At 45.4% G+C, this 21,045-nt stretch overlaps 1 protein-coding gene across 2 annotated transcripts in view; it reads left to right on the top strand.

The window, feature by feature from the left end:
* LOC147901151 (uncharacterized) overlaps positions 1-21,045 on the top strand; it is a 58,469-nt gene that overhangs the window by 19,562 nt on the left and 17,862 nt on the right. The window contains exons 2-3 of one of the 2 annotated variants that reach the window (XM_087376244.1): positions 16,704-16,975; positions 17,196-17,334. In XM_087376244.1, the coding sequence (XP_087232370.1) occupies positions 16,704-16,975; positions 17,196-17,334 (411 nt within the window). Of the gene's footprint in view, positions 1-16,700; positions 16,976-17,195; positions 17,335-21,045 lie in introns of both variants that reach the window. The other variant, XM_087376243.1, reaches the window with a different exon arrangement.

The following is a 21,045-nucleotide window of genomic DNA, read 5'->3' as shown; positions in this document are numbered from 1 at the left end:
TTCAAGGTTTCAAAAGCCTTGTTCAATGCATCATTCCAAGAGATCGGCTGGGTAGACATGCGTCCACGACCTTTCAATATGTTTGTCAGGGGTGCTGTGATATGTGAATAATCACGCACAGACTTCCGTAGAAATACCGTAAATCCTAGGAAAGAACGAAGTTGTTTCACAGTCTGAGGGATAGGCCATTCTAAAACCTTCTGGATACGATCCAGATCAATGCTAATACCTTCAGAAGAAATCTTGTGTCCTAAGTAAATGATCTCCTTCATAAAGAAGTCACATTTACTCATCTTGGCATAGAGCTTATGCTGTCTTAGAATAACTAAGACAATCCAGAGGTGTCCTATGTGATCCTCTAGCGTTCGGCTATATACAAAGATGTCATCTAAGAACACTACAACGAATTTGCCGAGAAAATCTCGGAACAAATTGTTCATCATTTGCTGGAAGGTGGCAGGAGCATTGGTCAAACCAAAAGGTAATACAAGAAACTCGTATTGGCCATACCTAGTTCAGAATACGGTTCTATCTATGTGTTTAGCATAGATACGGATTTGGTGATAACCCGTACGCAAATCAATCTTAGTGAAATACTTCGCTCCGGCCAAACAGTCTATTAGATCATCGAAACGAGGTAGAGGGTATCGATTCTTAATTGTCACTTTATTCAATTGTTTATAATCTATACACATTCTCCATGTAGAATCTTTCTTCTTTCTTAAGAGGACATGTGCTCCCCAAGGTGATTTACTTGGGCGAATATAGCCCATATTCAAGTAATCTTGTAGCTGTGAAGCTAGCTCATCCTCCTCAAGCTGGCTCATCCACTAAGTGTATGCGATGATCTACTGCCCATTCTGGAGGTAAACCTTCCGGCAGTTGAGCAGGGAATACATCCTTGAAACCATCTAACAACATTCTCAATTCACGGTGTTCAAACACACTTAAATCATTCTTGTTATTTACAGAGACAACAAATGAAGAAAGCGGAATCAAAACACACTGATAGACATCATAATGAGAAGTGTTTAATATATTCCGAAGCTGCATCGCAGATACAATAGGTCCCTGAGAAGAGGGAATATTATCACACTGAATACAAAATTGGGTGTCCTTATCCAAAAAAGAAAGGGTATGTTCCTTCCATCCAATCCGAATATCGTGGGTTTTAAACCACTCTATTCCGATTAACAAGTCCACATGCTCCAAGTGCATAACATAGCACGTAAAAGCCGCTGTGTATTCTTGAATCCGGATAGAAAGCGCTTCAATCTTACGATCCCAAAACTGCTTCCCAGCTGGAAGCTGCACCTCATAGGTGTGATCGCTAGGTATCGTGGACAGCCCCATCTTCTGCACAAGTTTGTAATTAACAAAGTTGTGAGAGCTGCCCGGGTCAAAGAGAATGTGAATTCTTTGGTCCCTAACTTCTCCATAAACTCGGAAAAGATCATGGGAACCAAATAACGAAGTATTAAAAGTGCAATTACAAGAAAGTGGGCAGAAATACCTGTCATCGAAACTTGGTTCGCTCCCTTGGCTTTGGTACCCGGACCTGCCTGGAGCTTCGGTCCCAACGCTTGCTTTTGGTTCTTGCGCTTAGGACAATCATTCTTAGTGTGGCCCCGCTCCTCGCAAAAGAAGCAACGTCCTTCCTTCTTTAGCTTCAAGGTACGAAGGAAATGGGCACGACCATTCTTCGCCTGAGTTAAGTGTTTCTTGGAGGCGTTGTCTATAGACTTCGTCTCCCTGGTACCAGTGGTAGACTGGAAGAACTTCCGTTTGTTCTTCCCACTCGTGTCGGAAACTGTGGTTCCCTTTGCACTGGCCATGGTATCATCATAAATACGCGCGTAATATATGGCCTCTTGCAATGTGGTACACTTGTTGTTCTTGATCTGCAACTTGTACGAGTCAGGCAAACCATCCACAAAGAAACCTAACAAGGTCACTGGATCCATCTTTGTAGCTCTGGTCTGCAAATCCTGAAACCTCTTAAGATAAACCTCAAAAGTCAAGTTCAGCTTGGACATATCGAGGGCTTTGAGCTTGCCTACGATATCATAATCTTCCTCCGTCTTCAGAAACTCTTTCCTGAAGACCCCTTCGAAATCTATCCATGTTGCAGGCTTGGGTTGGAGTTCCTTCCACCACAATAAAGCCTTTCTTGACATGAACTCGACTGCAAGCTGTATTTTCTTGTCATCTGGATTCGGGTGAAACTGGAAGTGTACTTGCCACTTGTGCAACCAAGTGTCAACAACCTCCTTGGTACGGGACTTCTGATCTTCGGGAAAAGGATCTGGAGTGATGTTCGGACCTAACATTGAAGCCATGGCATCCACATGCGTGAGCGCCTGAACAGTGCTAGTCAAAAGTGTAAGGGTAGACTGAATCCCTTGGAGTTGCTGTGTCAACCCCGTTTGATTCGCATTAACTTGCTCAAACTTTCCATCAAGAGCAGTGGTGAATTCACTGAAGGCTTTCTTCGTAATCAGATCGTTGTAGAGACCTTGGTCTTCCTCCGCAGGGTAGTCCAAATCCTGGTCACCCATCGCAAACTCAGGATTTACAGAATCAGCCATGTCTGAAATCTGATCTGAAAAGAGTAGTGAACTGAGAGAAGTGACTGGTGGAATCGAAGCTTGAAGGAGAGTGGAGCAGAGAGAAAAACTGTCCCAAGAGGAGGTGACGAAAGAAGAGAAGCTGGCTGAAGAGAAGGGGTACAAAGCTGACGATCAGCTCGAGTAGGTGAACCCGGAGACTCCCCCTGCTGGTTCTGCTGCTGGCTGTACCGTACGGTAATCTGCTGCAAGCCGTACCTAGGTGACGAAAATCGGCTAGGGGTGTGGAGGGATCTTCTTGCGCACACTAGCATAAGCTGTGACTGAGCTTGGGATCTCGCCAGGCTATAAAGGAGACGGTGCAGCTATTCTAGGAAGCTATGCTTTCTAGAAAAGCCCACCCTCCCAAACTTGGAGGGTTGATGCTTTTTTTAGCATGCACACCCTTCCAAACTTGGAGGGTCGATGCTTTTCTCGCCCCACCCTCCCAACTTGGAGGGTGGTGCTTTTCTCGCATCAACCTCCCCGAGCAGCCTGGCCGCATCCTGCTCCAGCCTATGGCGCACCCCCCTGCCTGGCCGAATCACGCTCCAGCCTATGGCGCACCACTCAGCCTCACCTACTTGCGTCACCTAACCTCTGCGCAGCCCTGACCAAAGCACGGGATCCCCTAGGGTTCCCGTCAACCCTTCGTCTACCCAACAGCCCCTCTCACACCTCTCCTCCAATCCTCTCCACTCTCTCCTAGCTACACCTCACACCCTCTCTCACCTAAACTCTTCAGCAATCTCGAATTCATCACTCACTCTCTTCTTCCGACCTTTTCCCTAAATCTTGACCACTTCCCATAACCGATGGACCAAACAAGAACTTGCAGCACAAATTTCGAGATTAGGGAATACTTGGAGGAACAAATCGTCCAAAATTCTTGGAACAGAAGTTCCTACCTCAAGAGCTAGCTCTGATACCAACTGACACGTCCCAGCACTCCTGAAACCTCTGATCTGCAAGCAAACACAAGAACACACACAACGTGAGAAACTGAGCAGGCTGCTCACCACCCAACCATGACATCTACGGGATGTGATCCCGAATCAAGAGATGTCCCCTCCGAGCCACGAGCTGAGCTACTGGCACGAACTCCCAACCAGATCCAAACCAGCCTGGTGTCCCATACCACCAGGTGGCGCTGTGAAGCCTGGGATCTGCTACTGGGCCTTGGGCTACGCTATGATGCAGGCGCGCGTCCGCGACTCAATCCAGGATGAGACCTAGCACCTGGGAACGAAACTTGCTCCCATCGGCTCTGTGAGAACTGAACCCCTGGGCCCCTTTTATAGACTCGGGCCCCAAGCGCCAAAAATAGCGAAGACCCCTGCCACTCAACCCGAGAATCAAGCCTGCCTAGCTCCAAGCCTCCCCAGGCTACTTGAGCTAGTCTTGTGTACCCAGTACATGTCAGATACCAATCCGTGCACATGACAGCCCTCTTGGCAAATTTGTGAATAAAGCGCATGTAGAAGAAAAGCAAGACCTAAAAATCCTCTCAACCGGGTGGGATTTTGTGGCTGTTGCCAATCTTTGATGCATTTCACCTTTGTAGGATCCACCCGAATGCCACGTCTACTCACAATATGCCCCAGGTACTCAACCTCCTTTGCCATAAAAGTGCATTTGCTGGCTTTTGCATAAAGCTGATGCATCCTGAAAATTTCCAGCACCTGCTTCACATGCTTAATGTGCTCCTGTCTATCCTTGCTGTAAATGAGGATATCATAAAAGAAAACCAACACGCATCTGAAAAGAAGTGGCTGCAATATCTTGTTCATCAACGCCTGGAAGGTGGCCGGTGCATTAGTCAATCCAAAAGGCATCACCTTGAATTCATACAAGCCCCGTGCGGAAGGCCGTCTTGTGCTCATCTACTTCTTTCACCCTGATTTGATGATAACCAGACCTCAAATCTATTTTCGTAAAAAACTGAGCACCCTTGAGTTCATCCAACAGGTCATCTATCCTGAGGATTGGAAACCTGTTCTTGATAGAGGCCTTATTTAGATCCCTGTAATCAATGCACATGCGATACGATCCATCTTTCTTCTTCACCAGAAGCGCTAGGGAGGAAAAACGAGTAGTGCTATGAGAGATGAAGTCCTTCATAAACAATTCCCGCACATGTACTGCCATTTCCTCCTGCTCAACCTTAGAGAGACGGTATGGGGCTTTGTTTATGGGCTTACTGCTAGGTTCTAGAACAATGGCATGATCCACATCCCTCTTGGGAGGAAATTGGGATGGCATATCAGCAAATGCATCAGCAAACTCCGAGAGCAACTGTTGCATATCACAATCCTCAACACGGGAAATGCTACCCCCCTGAGATACCGACACTTTCAATGCATAGAGGGAATGCTCCTTCCTGAGCTCTTTGGCCAACTGCCTTGCTGAAATGACCTGCAATTTAGGAGTGGCAATGCCATCCAATGCTACAATTCTACCCTTGTGGACAAAGCTGAGTGATAGGGCATTTAAATCCATGCTGATTTTACCCAAAGATTTTAGCCAATTGCAACCTAGGACAGCATCGATTGGGCCCATGTCCAGTGCCAAGAGATCCCCAGCAAATTCATAATCCCCAGAGAGCTTGATCCTTGCATCTTGGCAACAAAATTTACCGATCAAATGCTTTCCATTTGCCACCTCTACTCTCAGCCCATGATCAATCTCAGTAGCGACCAGTCCCACCTTTTGTAAGGTCTTAGAATTGATGAAACTATGAGTGCTACCACTATCCACAAGCATGTGAACAGTCTTGCCATTAATTTGCCCTTTAAATCTAATAGTTTCACCACTTTTGGCGCCCATCAAGGCATGAAAAGAGATAGCATAAATTATTTTCTGCGCATCCCAATAGATCTCCTCATCCACAGGAGCATTTCCACTTGCATCCTCTCGCGTGTGAAAAGGCATAGCAACGTGATACTCCACATGAAAGGCTGTAGGCCAACGGCCTCGCATGCCACAGGTGGGTTGAGTGTCATTGGATTGTATACCATGCATATTATGTTCAATAGTACCACTGGGATCAAAGGGGAAATCAGCCCCCTTCGTGGCTCCAGTTTTTGGAGCTTCTTCCATGTCCTGTGCACCCTCTGAATCATCATGAGTGGCATCCAAAGTCTCAGAAGCATCCATTAAATCCTCATCATCCGATATCTCAATAATCATGCTGAATTTTGCAGTGCCACTGTTACACATTTTGCAAACTTCCCGATGCTCAGGAGTCCACTTCTCACCACACTTAAAGCATAAGTTTGCCTGCTTTCTGCTGTCAGTAATAGCCCTGGTGTATTGTTTAAATTCTGATTTTTCATTTCCAACATTTGGCTTAGCTCTTGGCTTAGCATCAAATGACTTGTATGGCTTAGCATATGGCATCTTGCTGCCTGTAACAGTGGGAATCCTTGGAAATGGTGCTACTGCTGATTTCCTATCATGCCAATCAGTCACCTTAGGCTTCTTCTCAGCCTCATTTGCATTCCCATATGCACTGCCCGTTGCGAATCTTATACTTGCTGGCATATTTGGGCTCAAACACCTCCGCCAATTGGGCTGCACACTCAGTTGTTTGAGGGTTATGTGTCTTCACATCTGTAGTATAGAAGGATTCAATCCCTGGAAGAAACACTGTTGGGGTAAAGGCACATTGCCAACCCTTCATTAAAAGATAGGACACCTATGACTGTCTTAAGACAGTCATAGGGTAAACCTAATCCTAATAAAACACAAGTGAGTTTGTGGTGTGGCTTATCATTCTTCACACCCACACTTGAGTGTCACTCTCTCTCACTCTCACTCTCTTGCTCTTCTTTCCCCTTCTTCCCCTTCAATTGGTATCAGAGCCTACCTAGCCTCCCTAGCCTACCTAGCCTCCTCTCCCTAGCCTACCCAACCCTTCCCGTACGGACGTACGGACAGAGCCGTACGGCCATACGTCGTCCGTACAACCGTACGGACGGACCTCGAGCGGCCAAATCTGCGCAGGTCAGCGGACCAGGGTACGGCGGCGCATTTCGCCTGCAGGGCGACAGCGCGGGCGCGGGCTGGGGCGTGGTCACGGGCGCGGGCGTGGACGCAAGCTGTGGCGTGGGCACGGGCGACGACGCGAGGCGAGTCGCGGCTGTACAGCAGCTGCTGTACGCAGCAGGGCGGAGCTGCATCAGGCAGCTGCACAGCAGTTGCTATAGTTGCAGAGCAGCTGCATAGCTGCTAAGCGGCGCTGTGCAGCAGCGCAGCTACTCCAAGGCAATCGTACGGACTGTCGTACAGTCGTACGGACTGCCGTACAACTGTACGGACGACTCCTTCTCCCACCTGCAGGGAGTTCCATCAGGGCATTCGATTTTTTTTTGCTGAAAAGACTCGACAATTTTTTTTTGGGGAAGCGTGCCTACTGCAGGGACAAAAAGTACAGCAGGTACTCTGCAGGTACAGAAAAGTATAGCAGGCACACAAATTTTTTTTTGGAAGAGGAATAGTGCTGAAGCACTCTGTTTTGTGCGTGGTACATGCATGTACGCGCAGTACATGAAGCATTCCTGAAGCATTTCAGCTGTATACTGTGCATTTGTTGAGGTACAGCAGGTACTCTCGTGTCACTCACGCTTGAGGTGACTTGTGCCACAGTGGTGGTGTTTGAGCAGTTACTTGTCTTTCAGGAAGGTCAGATGCTTGTTTTGCAGAAGCTTCTATGCATTTACTGAGTGCAATACTCAGTTTTGGGTGACCATTTCAAAGGGCTTTTGCCTGGAAGTGTTTGCAGTATATGCCTTGAGGCAGTGTGTAGCCAGGGAGCACACATTTGCTTTGTTTCCACAGTGCATTTGGTGACATTTGTTGCAGGTCACATTCTTTGTACGCACTTTGAAAATCTCAGTTGAGCCACGCTTGGTCAGGGCGCATCGAGTTTACTCGGTCCCTAACTGCCCATCGTTGACAGTGCTCAAAAGATTTTCTTCTTGGTGTTTGTACTTTGTGATTTGTGTTGTTACTGAGTACACAGGGGCAGTCTATGCATTGCACATTGTCAGGTAAAAGTGTCAGAGAGATTTTCATATTGCATGCTACCTCAGTGTTGAGGTGTTCTCCACTTGATTCAGGTGTCAGATCAAGGGGCCTTTGCCCAGACTTTGTTTGATAGCACTTGGGTTACCGACAGAGATCTTCAGATGCATTTTCTCCCCTTGGTATAAGGGTGATTGCCAGGGATTTATCCCATTTACTGTTGCAGGTTTTGTGACAGGCTGAAGGGTCATTTACTGTTTTTTGGGTGTTTGTCAAGTGGTTTCTGCAATTTAACTCAGTGCAATACCTCATCTGAGGTGGGAGAAGTGATCAGTACAGTCAGTACAGCAGTGTTTACAGCAGTGTTTGTGGTTTGTCAGATGATTATGCACTATTAAGCACTTGTTGAGCAGCTGCAGCAGTCTGAAATTACTGTTTTTATGCCTCTTTGAGCACAGTACAGTGTGTCAGAAGGTACAGTATTTGCAGGGTCATTTACTGTTTTGCTGCAGATTTTCCTGACAGTAAAAACAGCACCATTGAGAGTGCTTCTGGCTCTTGAATAGAGCAGGTCTTTCTGAGAAATCAGAATTTTTATTCAGTCTTTTTACTTCCAGGGAGTCAGGTACTTTCCTCATCTGATATGGCATCAGGGGGAAGTGATTCTTCAATTCTGAACATAAAGAAACTGGAAGGAGCACACAACTATGCATCATGGGCAGAACAGTGCTTGAATGTACTTCTGTTAAAGAAGATTGCTAAGCCCATAAGGGTGAAGGGTGTCAAGCCATCTAGCATGGCAGCTGATGACTGGGAAGAGCTTGATTTGTCTGCGAGGGCAGCTATCATGCTCACTATTTCAGACACTCTTGTGTTCAATGTACAGGCTGAAAAGACCTCTTATGGTCTATGGCAAAGACTAGAAGAATTGTATGCCCAAAAGAGCTCAGCCAATAAGGTTTATTGGCTGAAGAAGCTGGTCAATCTTCGCATGAAGGAAGGTACAGCTATGACCTCACACTTGAGTGAGTTCAATGCCATCTTTACACAGCTGATTGCACAGGGGTTGAACCTTGATGAGGAGTTCAAGGCTACTTTCTTGCTGTGTACCCTCCCCGAGAGTTGGGACACTTTCAAGACCACCCTGTCAAACTCGAATGCCACTCTTATTTATGCTGATGTAGAGAGCTCTCTCCTTATGGAGGAGATGAGCAGGAAGAATAATGGGGGCAGCAAGTCTTCAAATGCTTTGCAGGTACAGGACAGAGGCAGGACTCAGCAGAAGGGGAGATCTGCTAGTAAGTCCAAATCCCGCAGTCAGTCCCGTGGCAAAAAGGACATTGAATGCTTTTATTGTGGCAAGAAGGGGCATGTGAAGTCTAAGTGCTTCAAGTTCATACGGGATCAGAAAGCCAAGAAGGCTGAAACAAAGGATGCAGGAAATACAAGCAAAGGCAAAGGCAAAGGCAAAGGCAAGGCCAAGGCAGATGACTTGGATGCAGTGAATGTTGCAGCAGAGGACAGTGACAGTGACATACATGATGTTTTATGCTCTTCTGCTGTAATAGCACATGCTTTGGTTATTGATGGCCATGACATGCACACCTGGCTCTTGGATTCAGGTGCCTCTTTTCATGTTACTCCTCATAGGGAGTGGTTTACTTCCTACACAGGTACTCATGGAGTTGTTCATCTTGGGAACAACTATGCATGTCAGATTGCAGGGATTGGCAGTATACAGATAGTATTTCTTGATGGACGGTCATTTATGCTTGATGGTGTTCGCCATGTGCCGCAAATCAAGAAAAATCTGATTAGCACTGGCTTATTGGATGACAGTGGTTACCACACCACATTTGGGGATTCCAAATGGGTGATTACTGATGGCTAGACTGTAGTGGCTGAGGGTTTTAAGAGTGATACCTTGTACCCTCTTTATGTTTCCAGTGTGGGTAATCATGTTGTTGCCATAACCGAGCTGCCAAAGGTTTCATTGTGGCATAGCCGGTTGGGACACATGTCTGTTAAAGGAATGCAAGAATTGTCACGTTTGGGTTATCTGCCGCCTCTTTCTTTTTCAGATTTGCCTACTTGTGATCATTGTATATTTGGCAAGCACTCTGTCACTCCTCATAAGAGGAGAACTCCCCAGAATAGAGCACCACTTGATCTAGTGCACACTGATTTGTGTGAGATGCCACAGTTATCACTAGGGGGTGCAAAATATTTTATTACTTTCATTGATGATGCCACACGTAAGGTGTGGGTCTATTTCTTGAAGCATAAGGGAGATGCCTTAGATGCTTTCAGGAAGTTTGTCGCTTAGGTTGAGAATCGGACAGGTCGCAGGCTGAAATGCCTCAGATCCGATAATGGGGGTGAGTATGTGTCACATGCTTTTGTGCAGTTTTGCCAAGCTAAGGGCATCAAACAGGAACTCACAGCCCCTCATAATGCATCTCAAAATGGTGCAAGTGAGCGTATGAATCGAACTATTCAGGAGAAGGTTCGATGTATGTTGTCTTATGCTGCATTACCCCATGGCTTTTGGGTAGAAGCCGTGCAAACATCAGTTCACATTATTAACAGGTTACCAAATAAGGCTTTGGAGTTGAAAGTGCCAGAGGAGGTGTGGTCTGGCAAGCCACCTTCATATAAGCACTTACGTGTATTTGGCTACGAGTGCTTTGCTCATGTACGCAAAGAACTGCGCACCAAACTGGATCCAAAGTCTATCAGATGCATCTTTATGGGTTATGGTGACGAAGGTGAAATGGGGTACAGGTTATGGGATCCCGTTAAACGGAAGATTATACGCAGCAATGATGTCATCTTTAAAGAAGATAGTGTACACAAGGAACCCGTGCAACTTGTGGAATACAGGAGGGTTATTTATGATGATGTTGGACAGCAAAGAATGCCCATTCATATGCAGCAGCAGGCTGCTGCAGATAACCCTGTGCAAGAGGGTATACAGGCTGAAAATCAGCCAGATAATTTTGCCAATGATGTACCACTGGATATGCCAACAGATGGGGCTGTAGATCAGCCAGATATGGTGGTACAGCCACCCGTCATGCATGAAGAACAGGCTGGACAGCAGCCTAATCCGGAACATTTTGTTAGGAGAAGCACCCGTACACAACGGCCTCCTGCCAGATTTGTTCCAGGAGCCAATAATGTGGCTGATTTTATCATGCTGACAGATTGTGGTGAGCCTTCCAGCTTCAAGGAAGCTATGGGAAGAACATAGAAAAAGAAGTGGGAGAAAGCCATGCAGTCAGAAATGGACTCCCTACTTCAGAATGATACATGGGACTTGGTGCAGTTACCTGCAGGCAGAAAGGTTTTGCCATGCAAGTGGGTTTACAAAGTCAAAGTGGATTCAAATGCTTTACCTCGGTATAAGGCCAGATTGGTTGCCAAGGGATTTAAGCAGGAAAAGGGCATTGACTTTGATGAGATATTTTCCCCTGTAGTCAAGATGACTACTTTGAGAGTAGTGTTAGCTCTTGTTGCTCATGACGACATGGATTTATGTCAGATGGATGTGAAGACAGCCTTTCTTCACGGAGATCTTCATGATGAGATCTATATGAGTCAGCCAGAGGGATATGCTGTTAAAGGGAAAGAGCAGCTTGTGTGTAAGCTCAAGAGGAGCTTGTATGGACTCAAGCAGGCGCCAAGGGAATGGTACAAGAAGTTTGATGCCTTTATGCAGTCCCAAGGGTATCATCGGTGTGAGACCGATCATTGCTTGTACACCAAACGGGCAAAGGATGGCAGTTTGATGCTACTCATTCTATATGTGGATGACATGCTTATTGCCAGTAAATCTCAGCATGAGATTAGTGCTTTGAAGAAACAACTGCATAAGTCTTTTGACATGAAAGACTTGGGTGATGCAAATCATATTCTTGGCATGCGTATTACTCGTGACAGGTCCAAGGGACTTTTGTTTCTGTCACAGAAAGAGTATATTGACAAAGTACTGCAGAGGTTTAAAATGGAGGGGGGGAAGTCCATTAGTACCCCGTTGCCTCCACATTTAAAACTCAGCAGTAAGGACAGCCCCAGATCAGATGATGATAAGGCTGAAATGGCCAAGGTTCCGTATGCATCTGCAGTTGGATCTTTGATGTATGCCATGGTTGCCACTCGTCCGGATATTGCTTTTGCGGTGGGAGTCATCAGCAGGTATATGGCAAATCCAGGCAAGCGGCACTGGGAGGCAGTGAAAGGTGTCTTGAGGTATCTCAAGGGTACCAAAGACTTGTGCATATGCTATGGTAGGCAGGATGCATTGGTGCATGGTTTTACAGATTCAGACTATGCAGGGAATGCAGATAACCGGAAGTCTACTACCGGTTATATTTTCACATTTGCAGGAGGTGCTATATCATGGGTGTCTCGGTTGCAGAAATGCGTTGCACTGTCAACCACTGAAGCTGAATATGTTGCAGCCACTGAGGCCTGCAAGGAAGCAATATGGCTTACTCGGCTGGTGGGAGATTTGGGCATTACAGGAGATATGCCAGTTTTGCATTGTGATAGTCAGAGTGCTATCATGTTGGCAAAGAATCCGGTCTTTCATTAGAAGACCAAGCACATAGAAGTGAAATATCATTTCATCAGGGAGGTACTGGAAGGCAAGCGACTTGAGCTTGTGAAAGTGCATACTGATGATAATCCTGCAGATTTGCTCACTAAGAGCTTGCCTACAGAGCGGTTTGCACATTGCCGCCACATCATGGGATTAGGATGAGACCATTCTTACTTTATGGTCTTGTATACAGTAACTGTATATTGCTGTAATTTTATTCTTTTCTCCCCTTTAGGCACATTGGCCTTTAGGTGGGAGGTTGTTGGGGTAAAGGCACATTGCCAACCCTTCATTAAAAGATAGGACACCTATGACTGTCTTAAAACAGTCATAGGGTAAACCTAATCCTAATAAAACACAAGTGAGTTTGTGGTGTGGCTTATCATTCTTCACACCCACACTTGAGTGTCACTCTCTCTCACTCTCACTCTCTTGCTCTTCTTCCCCCTTCTTCCCCTTCAAACACAGCAACTTCCCTCTCTCAGATACGACCTGTACAAACAAGGAAAGTCTCCAAAAGCGCTGCAAGTACTCTTGGACGGTGCCAGTCTGCGGCACTGCATAGAATTCAGCCAGATATTGCTCCAGCATGAGCGGGGATACAAACGTGGTGATCATCAGCTCCTTGAACTCCTTCCATGTGGCTGGCCTCTGAGGCGAGTCCCTCATATAACGCCACCAAGTATTTGCATAGTCTTGCATGTGCATACCCAAAGATTATGCCGTCCTCATCCTGCTTAGGGTACAAGAGAAAATAATCTTCCAGCTTCGTAAGCCACTCCTCAAGTTCATTAGGTGTGTGAGTGTCCCCTTTGAACTAATGCACTGTGAGTTTGTCCTTAACATCCTTGGCTGGATAATTCCTGTGTGCGTAACCTCCAGAAGTGCGGGCATCATCACGCTTGAGGTTCACATAATCGGAGAAAGACATCTTAAGTTTGATGGCCTCAGGTAGGACCTTATATGAATGCAAGGAATCTGCCAACATCTCATCAAAAGTGGCTTGCTGCCCACCATTAACCCCCTGTTGCGTAGTAGCTACTGCCATCTAATGCACTGACTGCGTCTGGCTGTATGTGCTCACTGGCGGAGCGATAGGTGCATGAACCCCTGGCTGGGACTCTCTGCCAAATGCATCTCTCCGGAATGATGGCATGCCAAAGGGCTAAGAAGAGGACCGGCCTCTCTCCTAGGGTGTGGGTTGCCATATAAACCAAAACCAATGCCATGTATACTCGCTAGTGGGGTGAAAGGAGCACTAACTGGATGCATACCAACGGGTCTGCCCAAAAGAGATGGCTTGGCTTGCATAGATGCAAAAAACTGTGAGCCAAAAGATGGCTTGACATCCTGCAAGAAGGCGCTCTGCGGCACAGAGAATGCATCATCCAAATCTAGATAATCCCCATGCTGGGGTACATGCAACGGTCCAAAAGACTGATGCTCATAGGCACGGTGGGCATCTGCCATAAAACCCTTGCGTGGAGCAGACAAAACGTCCTGACTGTTTGAGTGGTCCCCTTGCTGGGGTGCGGGTTGCTTGCCCGTGTCTTACATAGCCTGGCCAATCTGCTGCTCAAGCTGATGTCCAATCTGGGCAAGAGTCGTGTCCTGCATAGCCATGGCCGTGGTAAGTTGTTGGCTGAACTCTTGTCCCATCCGGCGGAAAGCACCTTGGAGCATAGAAGCAAGGGTATCCAAAAACTGTGTCCGCGTTGCCTGCGCCTCTCATGATGCAAGAGATAGAGGCTGAGTTGTAGGGATCTCTGTACCACAAGTGGATGCACCCACTGTGGAAGGCAATTGCTCATGCTGAGCAGCCTCATCACTATCATGCAATGTATCTCCAGGGGCATGCTTGGGTGGCATGGTGATTGCCACAGGATAGCAAAACCCTATTGTAATTGGCATCTGATATAGCGTGTAGAACCACGAAAAAGGCCAATGGAGAACTCGAGAGGAAGATCGATGAAGAGGCTTCAAAATGGAGCCAAAATGACTCCAAATGGGGCTATGAAAGGCCCCTAAAAGAGAAGTGGGAAGAGTTTTGTTGGGGGGGGGGGGGGAGGGGGGGCAAGATGTAGCTAACATCTGGAAGAGTTCGAGCAAATGCTTATTGGTTGAGCTTTTCGTTCATTTGAATGCACATACATGGAGATTTAGATGTGGATGTCCTACATGTTTGATATTGAGTTTCAACTAAGAGGAGATTAAGGTAAAGAGGGATCCTGTTTGTGTATGGGTTTTCTCTTTTGCCATTGAGGATAGCACTTAGCATTGTACCTCTAGACATGTTGTCTTTGCCATTGGAACTTTGGTTGACCATTTTCTTTTTTGGTGAAAATACGCACATCGTTTGCCATGTCTCTTGATTTCATACCTTAGTTGCTTGTGATGGAAAGAAGTAAGATCCTTGGGCCTCTAGTCCATTGGACTCCTTATGGGTAACAACCATGAAGGGTTTGTGCAACCATTCCATTATGTCCTACAATAGGGAAAGGATGCACTTGTGAAGCTATGAAGACTTGATGACTCCCATTCAAATCAACCGTTGGCAATCCCAAAGGCAGTGTTGAGCCAAGTTATGTAGAGAATTCTCATGGGGTAGGAGCCAAAAGTAGCAGCAGATTGTGTGGGGGGAACTTTCTCTTCAATCATGTGCTTAAAAGCAAGAGGTGAATGCTTTGATATATCGGGGTTCTTCTTAAGAGCTGCCTTGGTAAACGTCCCAAGCATGCAATGATGGATCCTCCAACCTTTTGAGGTTGTATCTTTAAAGAAGCTTGGAGTTGATCTACAAACTGCTCTTTAAAGTTTGGATCCACCACCCATCTGCAGCCCATCGAGTTGAAAGCAAAGAGTTCCCTAGAGAGAAGCAATGATTTGGGTAATTGTTCTTAGATAGTCTGAAGAGGCTTGTGGTTTAGAGGCCGGGCATTGGACCAACTCCTCCCCTTAGTATTCTAGAGACCCCTAGAATTGCTGGCGCTTTGCTAAAATCGGGACACACATGCCCAAATTTTGTAGGCAAAAGGGTTTTTCTATAGAAGTCAATGTTTGGGCCATTCAGTCACCATGTGCCTAGCCGGCTTCAAAAAGTAGTGGCAATCTTCTATCAAGTACCATATCATTTCTATCTCTAGTGTCCAAACCCTAATACTTGGATGGGGACTTGATGTAGCCATTGCTTTGTGGCTCATAATTGCCATTTGCTTTGTGTTCAGTGTGTGTATACGGAAAGGACAAGTTTGTCAAACATATCATGATTAAATGGGGCTCGAGCATTCTATTTATTTTAAATTGGTTGCTTTACCTGATCAAAGAGATCACCAATTTGAGTGTATCAAGAGGTCTATGTGGACTCAGCATTTGTCGAGCATTTAGAGGATGTTGCCAGTATTAGCATTGAAAGGCATGCTTTACTATGATGAATGCTTATTATGGAGCAATTTTGTGCAGCATCTCGTACACCATTATTTATACATCCACCATTTTGTTTTGATACTTCCATATCTCAGTTTCTACATTTATTTTATTTTGTTCACATGCTATTGATATTGTGTGGAGGTTTCCTTTTTTGGCAAGACTCTACATGACCATGGTTTACAACTTTGGTTTTAAGTTCTCTCTTAACTTTCAGTATGAAGATCAAAGATATTTGATGACCAGTAGTGAGATTTAGGCTCGTGCACGTGGTGGATACCTTGCCGAGGGATTTAGAAGCATGTGGAGGCTCAGGATTTGTACAAAGACTTGATTTTGGTCATACAAAGATCATAGCCCAATCACCCTCCACAAGTGGGGGAGATACAAATTCTACAAGGGAACTTGAGACCAATAGTGTATGGGAGTTTTCATGAACATGGTCTTTGGGACATTTGGTTGAGTGCATGCTAGCATGCATTAGGAATCTATTGGGGAAATTTTGGTTAATTCTGAGCCCTCTAGCCTAGGCTTTAAGCCTTAAGAAAGTCTAGGTAAACCCAAAAGTTTGGCACTCTCCCTTCTCTACACTCCTGTTGATTCATGTTTTGCATGATGATATTATTTCCATCTTTTTAAATTCTAAGAGGGTCATATACGCAATGCTTTCACCCTTTGACATTTCCTGAAGTAATGTTAAGAATACCAAGATTATCAAGCTATTAGGCTCAATTTTTGGCCACCAGTTTGAGCATATCACTAACTCACGACTTGAATGTGACATGAGCCTTCTCTAACTACCACGAGCTAATTTTTTATTTGATTCTATAAATTGGAAGTGACTGCTATATCTGGATGGATATTTGTTGTGCACACTGCATATTCATGTCTTCTCTAAGCGGCTCAGCTGTTTTCTACAGAAGTCATTCTGCATTTCTACCAGTGACTTCGCTTGATGGTTTTTGAAACATCTTTGCAACATTCATACTCCATGTTGGATATGTGTTACTTAGAATGAATTCATGACACACTTTGTTTGCCAGCAGGTTTACCTCACTATATGAGCCTTCTACCCTTGATAGAAGGTTACAGAGAGGAAAACACAAAAATTACAATGAGCTCTTTACCTCACCAACATGCAGTTGCAGTTTTCATATTCCAACAGTTCACGTGGATTTGTGCATTAGAAAGCAGCACCAAACTGAGAGCAGACAACCATTATGCAGAGCCAAGAACTTGCCCAATAATCTTGGGAGGAGGCGCACACTTTTAACTACCTTTGTGCCATTTCCTGTAATTATGGCGCAAATGTTCCTAGGTGATGGAAATGTTGAGTGCATTCTGCCTCTGTATTGATGGACAATTTTTTATTCGATGTACAGGTGTTGTTTACATAAAAGAAGCTACTGTCCAAGGAGAAGCATGGGTTTTTATTAATTCTGGATAGCCTTGTTAGGACCATCTTTTGCAAAATTCAATGTAAGTTTGAGGATACCAAATAATATTTTACCTAACATTAGATTGTTTTGTTCTGGCAGGTATGGAGCAACAAAAAAAAGTTGTGCATGAGACTGATGCTTTTGGATTCGATGGGTTAGGGGAAAATGCTGGGCAATATGCACTTGCAAAAGTTATTGCTCTGGCACAAGCTGGAGAGGGTGCTGTGCTGTTTTTGGGGTGAGTATCACATAGGGTATCTCTGAGCAAGCTTTTTGTGATGAACAAACTGGTTTGCATGCCATCTATCTTTCTGAATTTGTTCTAGAGAAGGCTGAGGATTATGTCAACAAGTAGCGGGTTCGCAATCTAAATTGAGTGTCTTTGCAATAGCAATAGTCAAGTTTCTCCTGCATTTATGTTATGCAATTGTCCAATTGACACAGTCGGGGCTAGGCAGAGGGATCTCTCAGCAAGAAAGCTATGCTGAAGGGAAGACTTAACAAAGATGCAGCTAAAAAATTCATGAGCCAAGTTTATGAGGCAAGAAAGAATGGCCAATGGCAGCCCTTGCCCATGATAATTTGTGACGACTATTACAACACCTCATTGCTGTGCTTGTTCCTCACTATTCCATTAGCACCAACCTAGATCTTCAAGTTTCACTAATTGATATCCCTATACACTCTAGAGAGGTTGACTCTAACAGATTTAAAACCCTCGTTATTGTTCCCAATACATCATTGAGACTCTAGGTATAACATTAACATCCCCTTAAGAGAGATCAACATCCTCTTTGCAATTGGGAAAACTTTTTGGACTGTGATCTAACACTCGTAAATCTTTCCATTTAATCAGGTTCTTAGGTAACACAGATGATTCTCAACCGATGCTCATGAAAGTCTAGATTTTTTTCTACCTCTCCTGCAAAAAAAAACCACTTTAAACTAGGCTATATCAAGAGGGAAAATTATGCTTCCAACATGCAACACAAGACACACCCTAGAGCTGGCAATGGCTACTTCATGAATTTTCGAATGGTCGAAAAAGAAGACTGAGGTGATAATTTTCGAGTGCCGCTAGTATTAAGGGAAAAGGAATCTGATCGGACTCTTGGGTATGCCTTCTCATCCTCTCAAAAAGACCAAGACATCGCTTTGGCAGGATTCTATGATGGGCAAATGCACCTATTGTTGGAAATATCAAGGCAATGGTCAATATTAGATTAGTAGGAAGGTTAGGGCACTTTTTCCCTCATTGTGGTCTTTTTCCCTCTACTATGGTTAGTGGCGTGTTAGTATGGGGCCTAAGCCCCAATTCCTCTCACTCTCAATACAACACTTCAATCCTCCACTGTTGTGCACCTTGCTTCCATTTCTCACAAAGTGGTATCAGAGCAGGTTGCCTCTCGCACCCTTGGGAAGCACTTATGTCATGAAAACCGTCGATTTCGTCGCAAGAAACCCTGCTGGAGAACGTTTTTCCAGCTTTTTTGGTGTTTGAAGTGCTCTTGGAGGTGTTCCAGAGCAAGTCGCCCCTGGTTTGGAGAAAACCATCAACTGGCCCCCTAGTGTGACCCTTTTTTTCTGTCGAGGAAGATTTGAGTTGATTTGCAGAATATCACCTGTCTTAGTAGACAGTTTCGAGCAGTTTCGGGACTGTTTTACTGAGCTGCAACTGTCTTTACCTGGGCAATCCGATTTTGCTGACAGATTTCCATCAGTTGGCGATTGGTTTTCAGAGATTTGTGTACTTGCCCGTACATGGGAGCATTTATTTTATTGTTTTGAAATGATTACAAACCTGTTTTAGGAGTTTCAATCTGTTCCAAACCGGTTCTCAGGGTTTTTGATCTTTTTGTTGGGGTTTCATATAGGCTGCCTCCTGTTTTGAAGTTCCTTCGGTGAAGCCTAATCTGAAAACAATACATGCTGCTGTTCTGAACAGTTTCGACTTGTTATGGAGCTGCTTTGGAGGAGATTACTGTTGTTTGTTTGGATGCTCTAGAGCTGCAACTTTCGTGCTCAGCTTTGCCTCATATCTGCTTGCATTTGGAGTGCCCTTTGCCCTAAAAAAATTTGGTCTTTTACTCTCCATTGCTTGTATTTGCTGCCCCTCGTGACAAGGGGATTTTTATTTGCAGGTAAGTCAGATTTCAGCCAGGTTGTGCAAACTTTGGTCAAGCATTGGCTTTTGGAGCAGGCTCGAGCAACGAATCTTGTTGGTGCAATTTAATTCACAGCATTTGAATTTGCTAGAGGTCATATAGTTGTGCATCTATCTGAGATGGCTCAAACTCTTGGTGATGTTTGGATTCCTCACTCTGGATGGCACCAACTATTCACTGTGGAGCTTTATGTAGCTAAACCAGCCTACAACATGCTAGTTCAACCCTAATTTCATAGTCTAGGCTAACAGAAATGACAGCAGTAGATGGATAGGACAGCAAGAAAACATTTGAATCCATGTGCTTAATCAGCAAAAGTACCTGGAATCCTTGTGGAATCCACAGCTTGTGAGGGGCTGCATGCTACGAAGGAATTTCTAGTCGTGTAGTGGTAGTCCTAGTTCAGTTCAGTTCAGTTCAGCCAAGAGCAATGAGGTTCAGCTGGAAATGGATGAGAATTAGATTGCACTTCAAGAATGAATGTATGAGATGAGGTACAGCAGGGCCCCCTTATATAGGCATAGGACTGGGCAAAAATACCATAGTGCTTATGGGATAGCCACCCTAAGATGCCACATGGAAACTTAAGGCTTCCTTACTAAAAGTACTACTAGTTTATAAGCCATACAAGGCTGACTAAACTAGAAATTAACTAAAGAAAATTGACCTTTATTATAGCCCACTCTGCCCATAAGAAATTTGCCCTCAAATTTGCAAGGGAGCTGTAACAAGGAATTACATCCATAGCATGAAAAGAGAAGATCATATCTGGGTATAGCGTGTAAGTTGCAATGAGTCCAGCTGTCAACAAACCCCTCCAAAATATGCTGAACTGCAGCAAGTGTTAGAAATGACCCAACAGAGGGTACACACAGCGGAAGACTTATAGTAATGCCCAGGAGCTCACACAGTGTGGTGTGGGGTGTGGAATCACAAACTTCTTTACTTAATGTGCATCACATAGATGTGCAGACTCATCAATAGACAATGAACCAGCCAGATAGAGAAACCACCAAATAATATTTCCGTCCAAAACTATGGACACAATACAAAAGATATAGATCCAGAGTCCCACCAATGGTGTGGTCCTCTGATCTTACCACAAGGTCCTTCTCCTATCAGCCAGTTATCTCTAGACTCGAGTCCGCGTGCTCCACCTCGAGCTTCTATAGACTATCGGTCCAGATCCCTTCCACCTTGCTGTCTTTGCACCAGCCTAGGTGGGCAGCTCTCTCAGCTCTTAGTCTGCAGCTCCTTGTGCTCCCTTCACCTCCTGAACATAGGCCCAAGGGAAGCTCCTTTGCTGCTCCTATCTGCTGGCTGTTTGCTGCTGCAAGTGATGATGATCTCAGCACCTTGCTGCCCTAGAAGACAGCCAAGGTCCAGCCCTTCCTGGCTCAGTCTGCAGCCCTTGTTGCACTCTCTCACAGTCTGCAGCCCTTGTTGCACTCTCTCACCTACTGTAGATAGGCCCAGAGAGTAGGCTTCCTGCTGCTCCTTTCTGCCCTGGAGCTGCTGGCTGCTGGATAATGAAATGAGGCAAGTGTCTCTCCTTTTATAGGCCTCAAGGCCCTTTCAAATGGACCGACCAGCCAGCCCTAAATGGGCCGACTGGACAGACCTGGTTGGCTGGCCCAACCGACCTGGTTGGCTCAGCCCAACCAGCCCTATATAAGGGCCTAGCCAGGCCCTTTTTGGGCTGCTGCTAGGCTCCCCTTTGCTGCTGCTGGAGACCCTGCTGCAGGCTGTATACCTGCCCATAGACCCCCACTATGCTGCGCTAT

Source organism: Dipteris shenzhenensis, chromosome 6 (assembly GCF_047967505.1).
Source record: "Dipteris shenzhenensis isolate YYH24624 ecotype China chromosome 6, Dip_SZ_1.0, whole genome shotgun sequence".
Lineage (NCBI taxonomy): Eukaryota > Viridiplantae > Streptophyta > Polypodiopsida > Gleicheniales > Dipteridaceae > Dipteris > Dipteris shenzhenensis.
The sequence above is the reverse complement of the archived record's forward strand: the minus strand, read 5'-3'. Positions and strand labels throughout refer to the sequence as shown.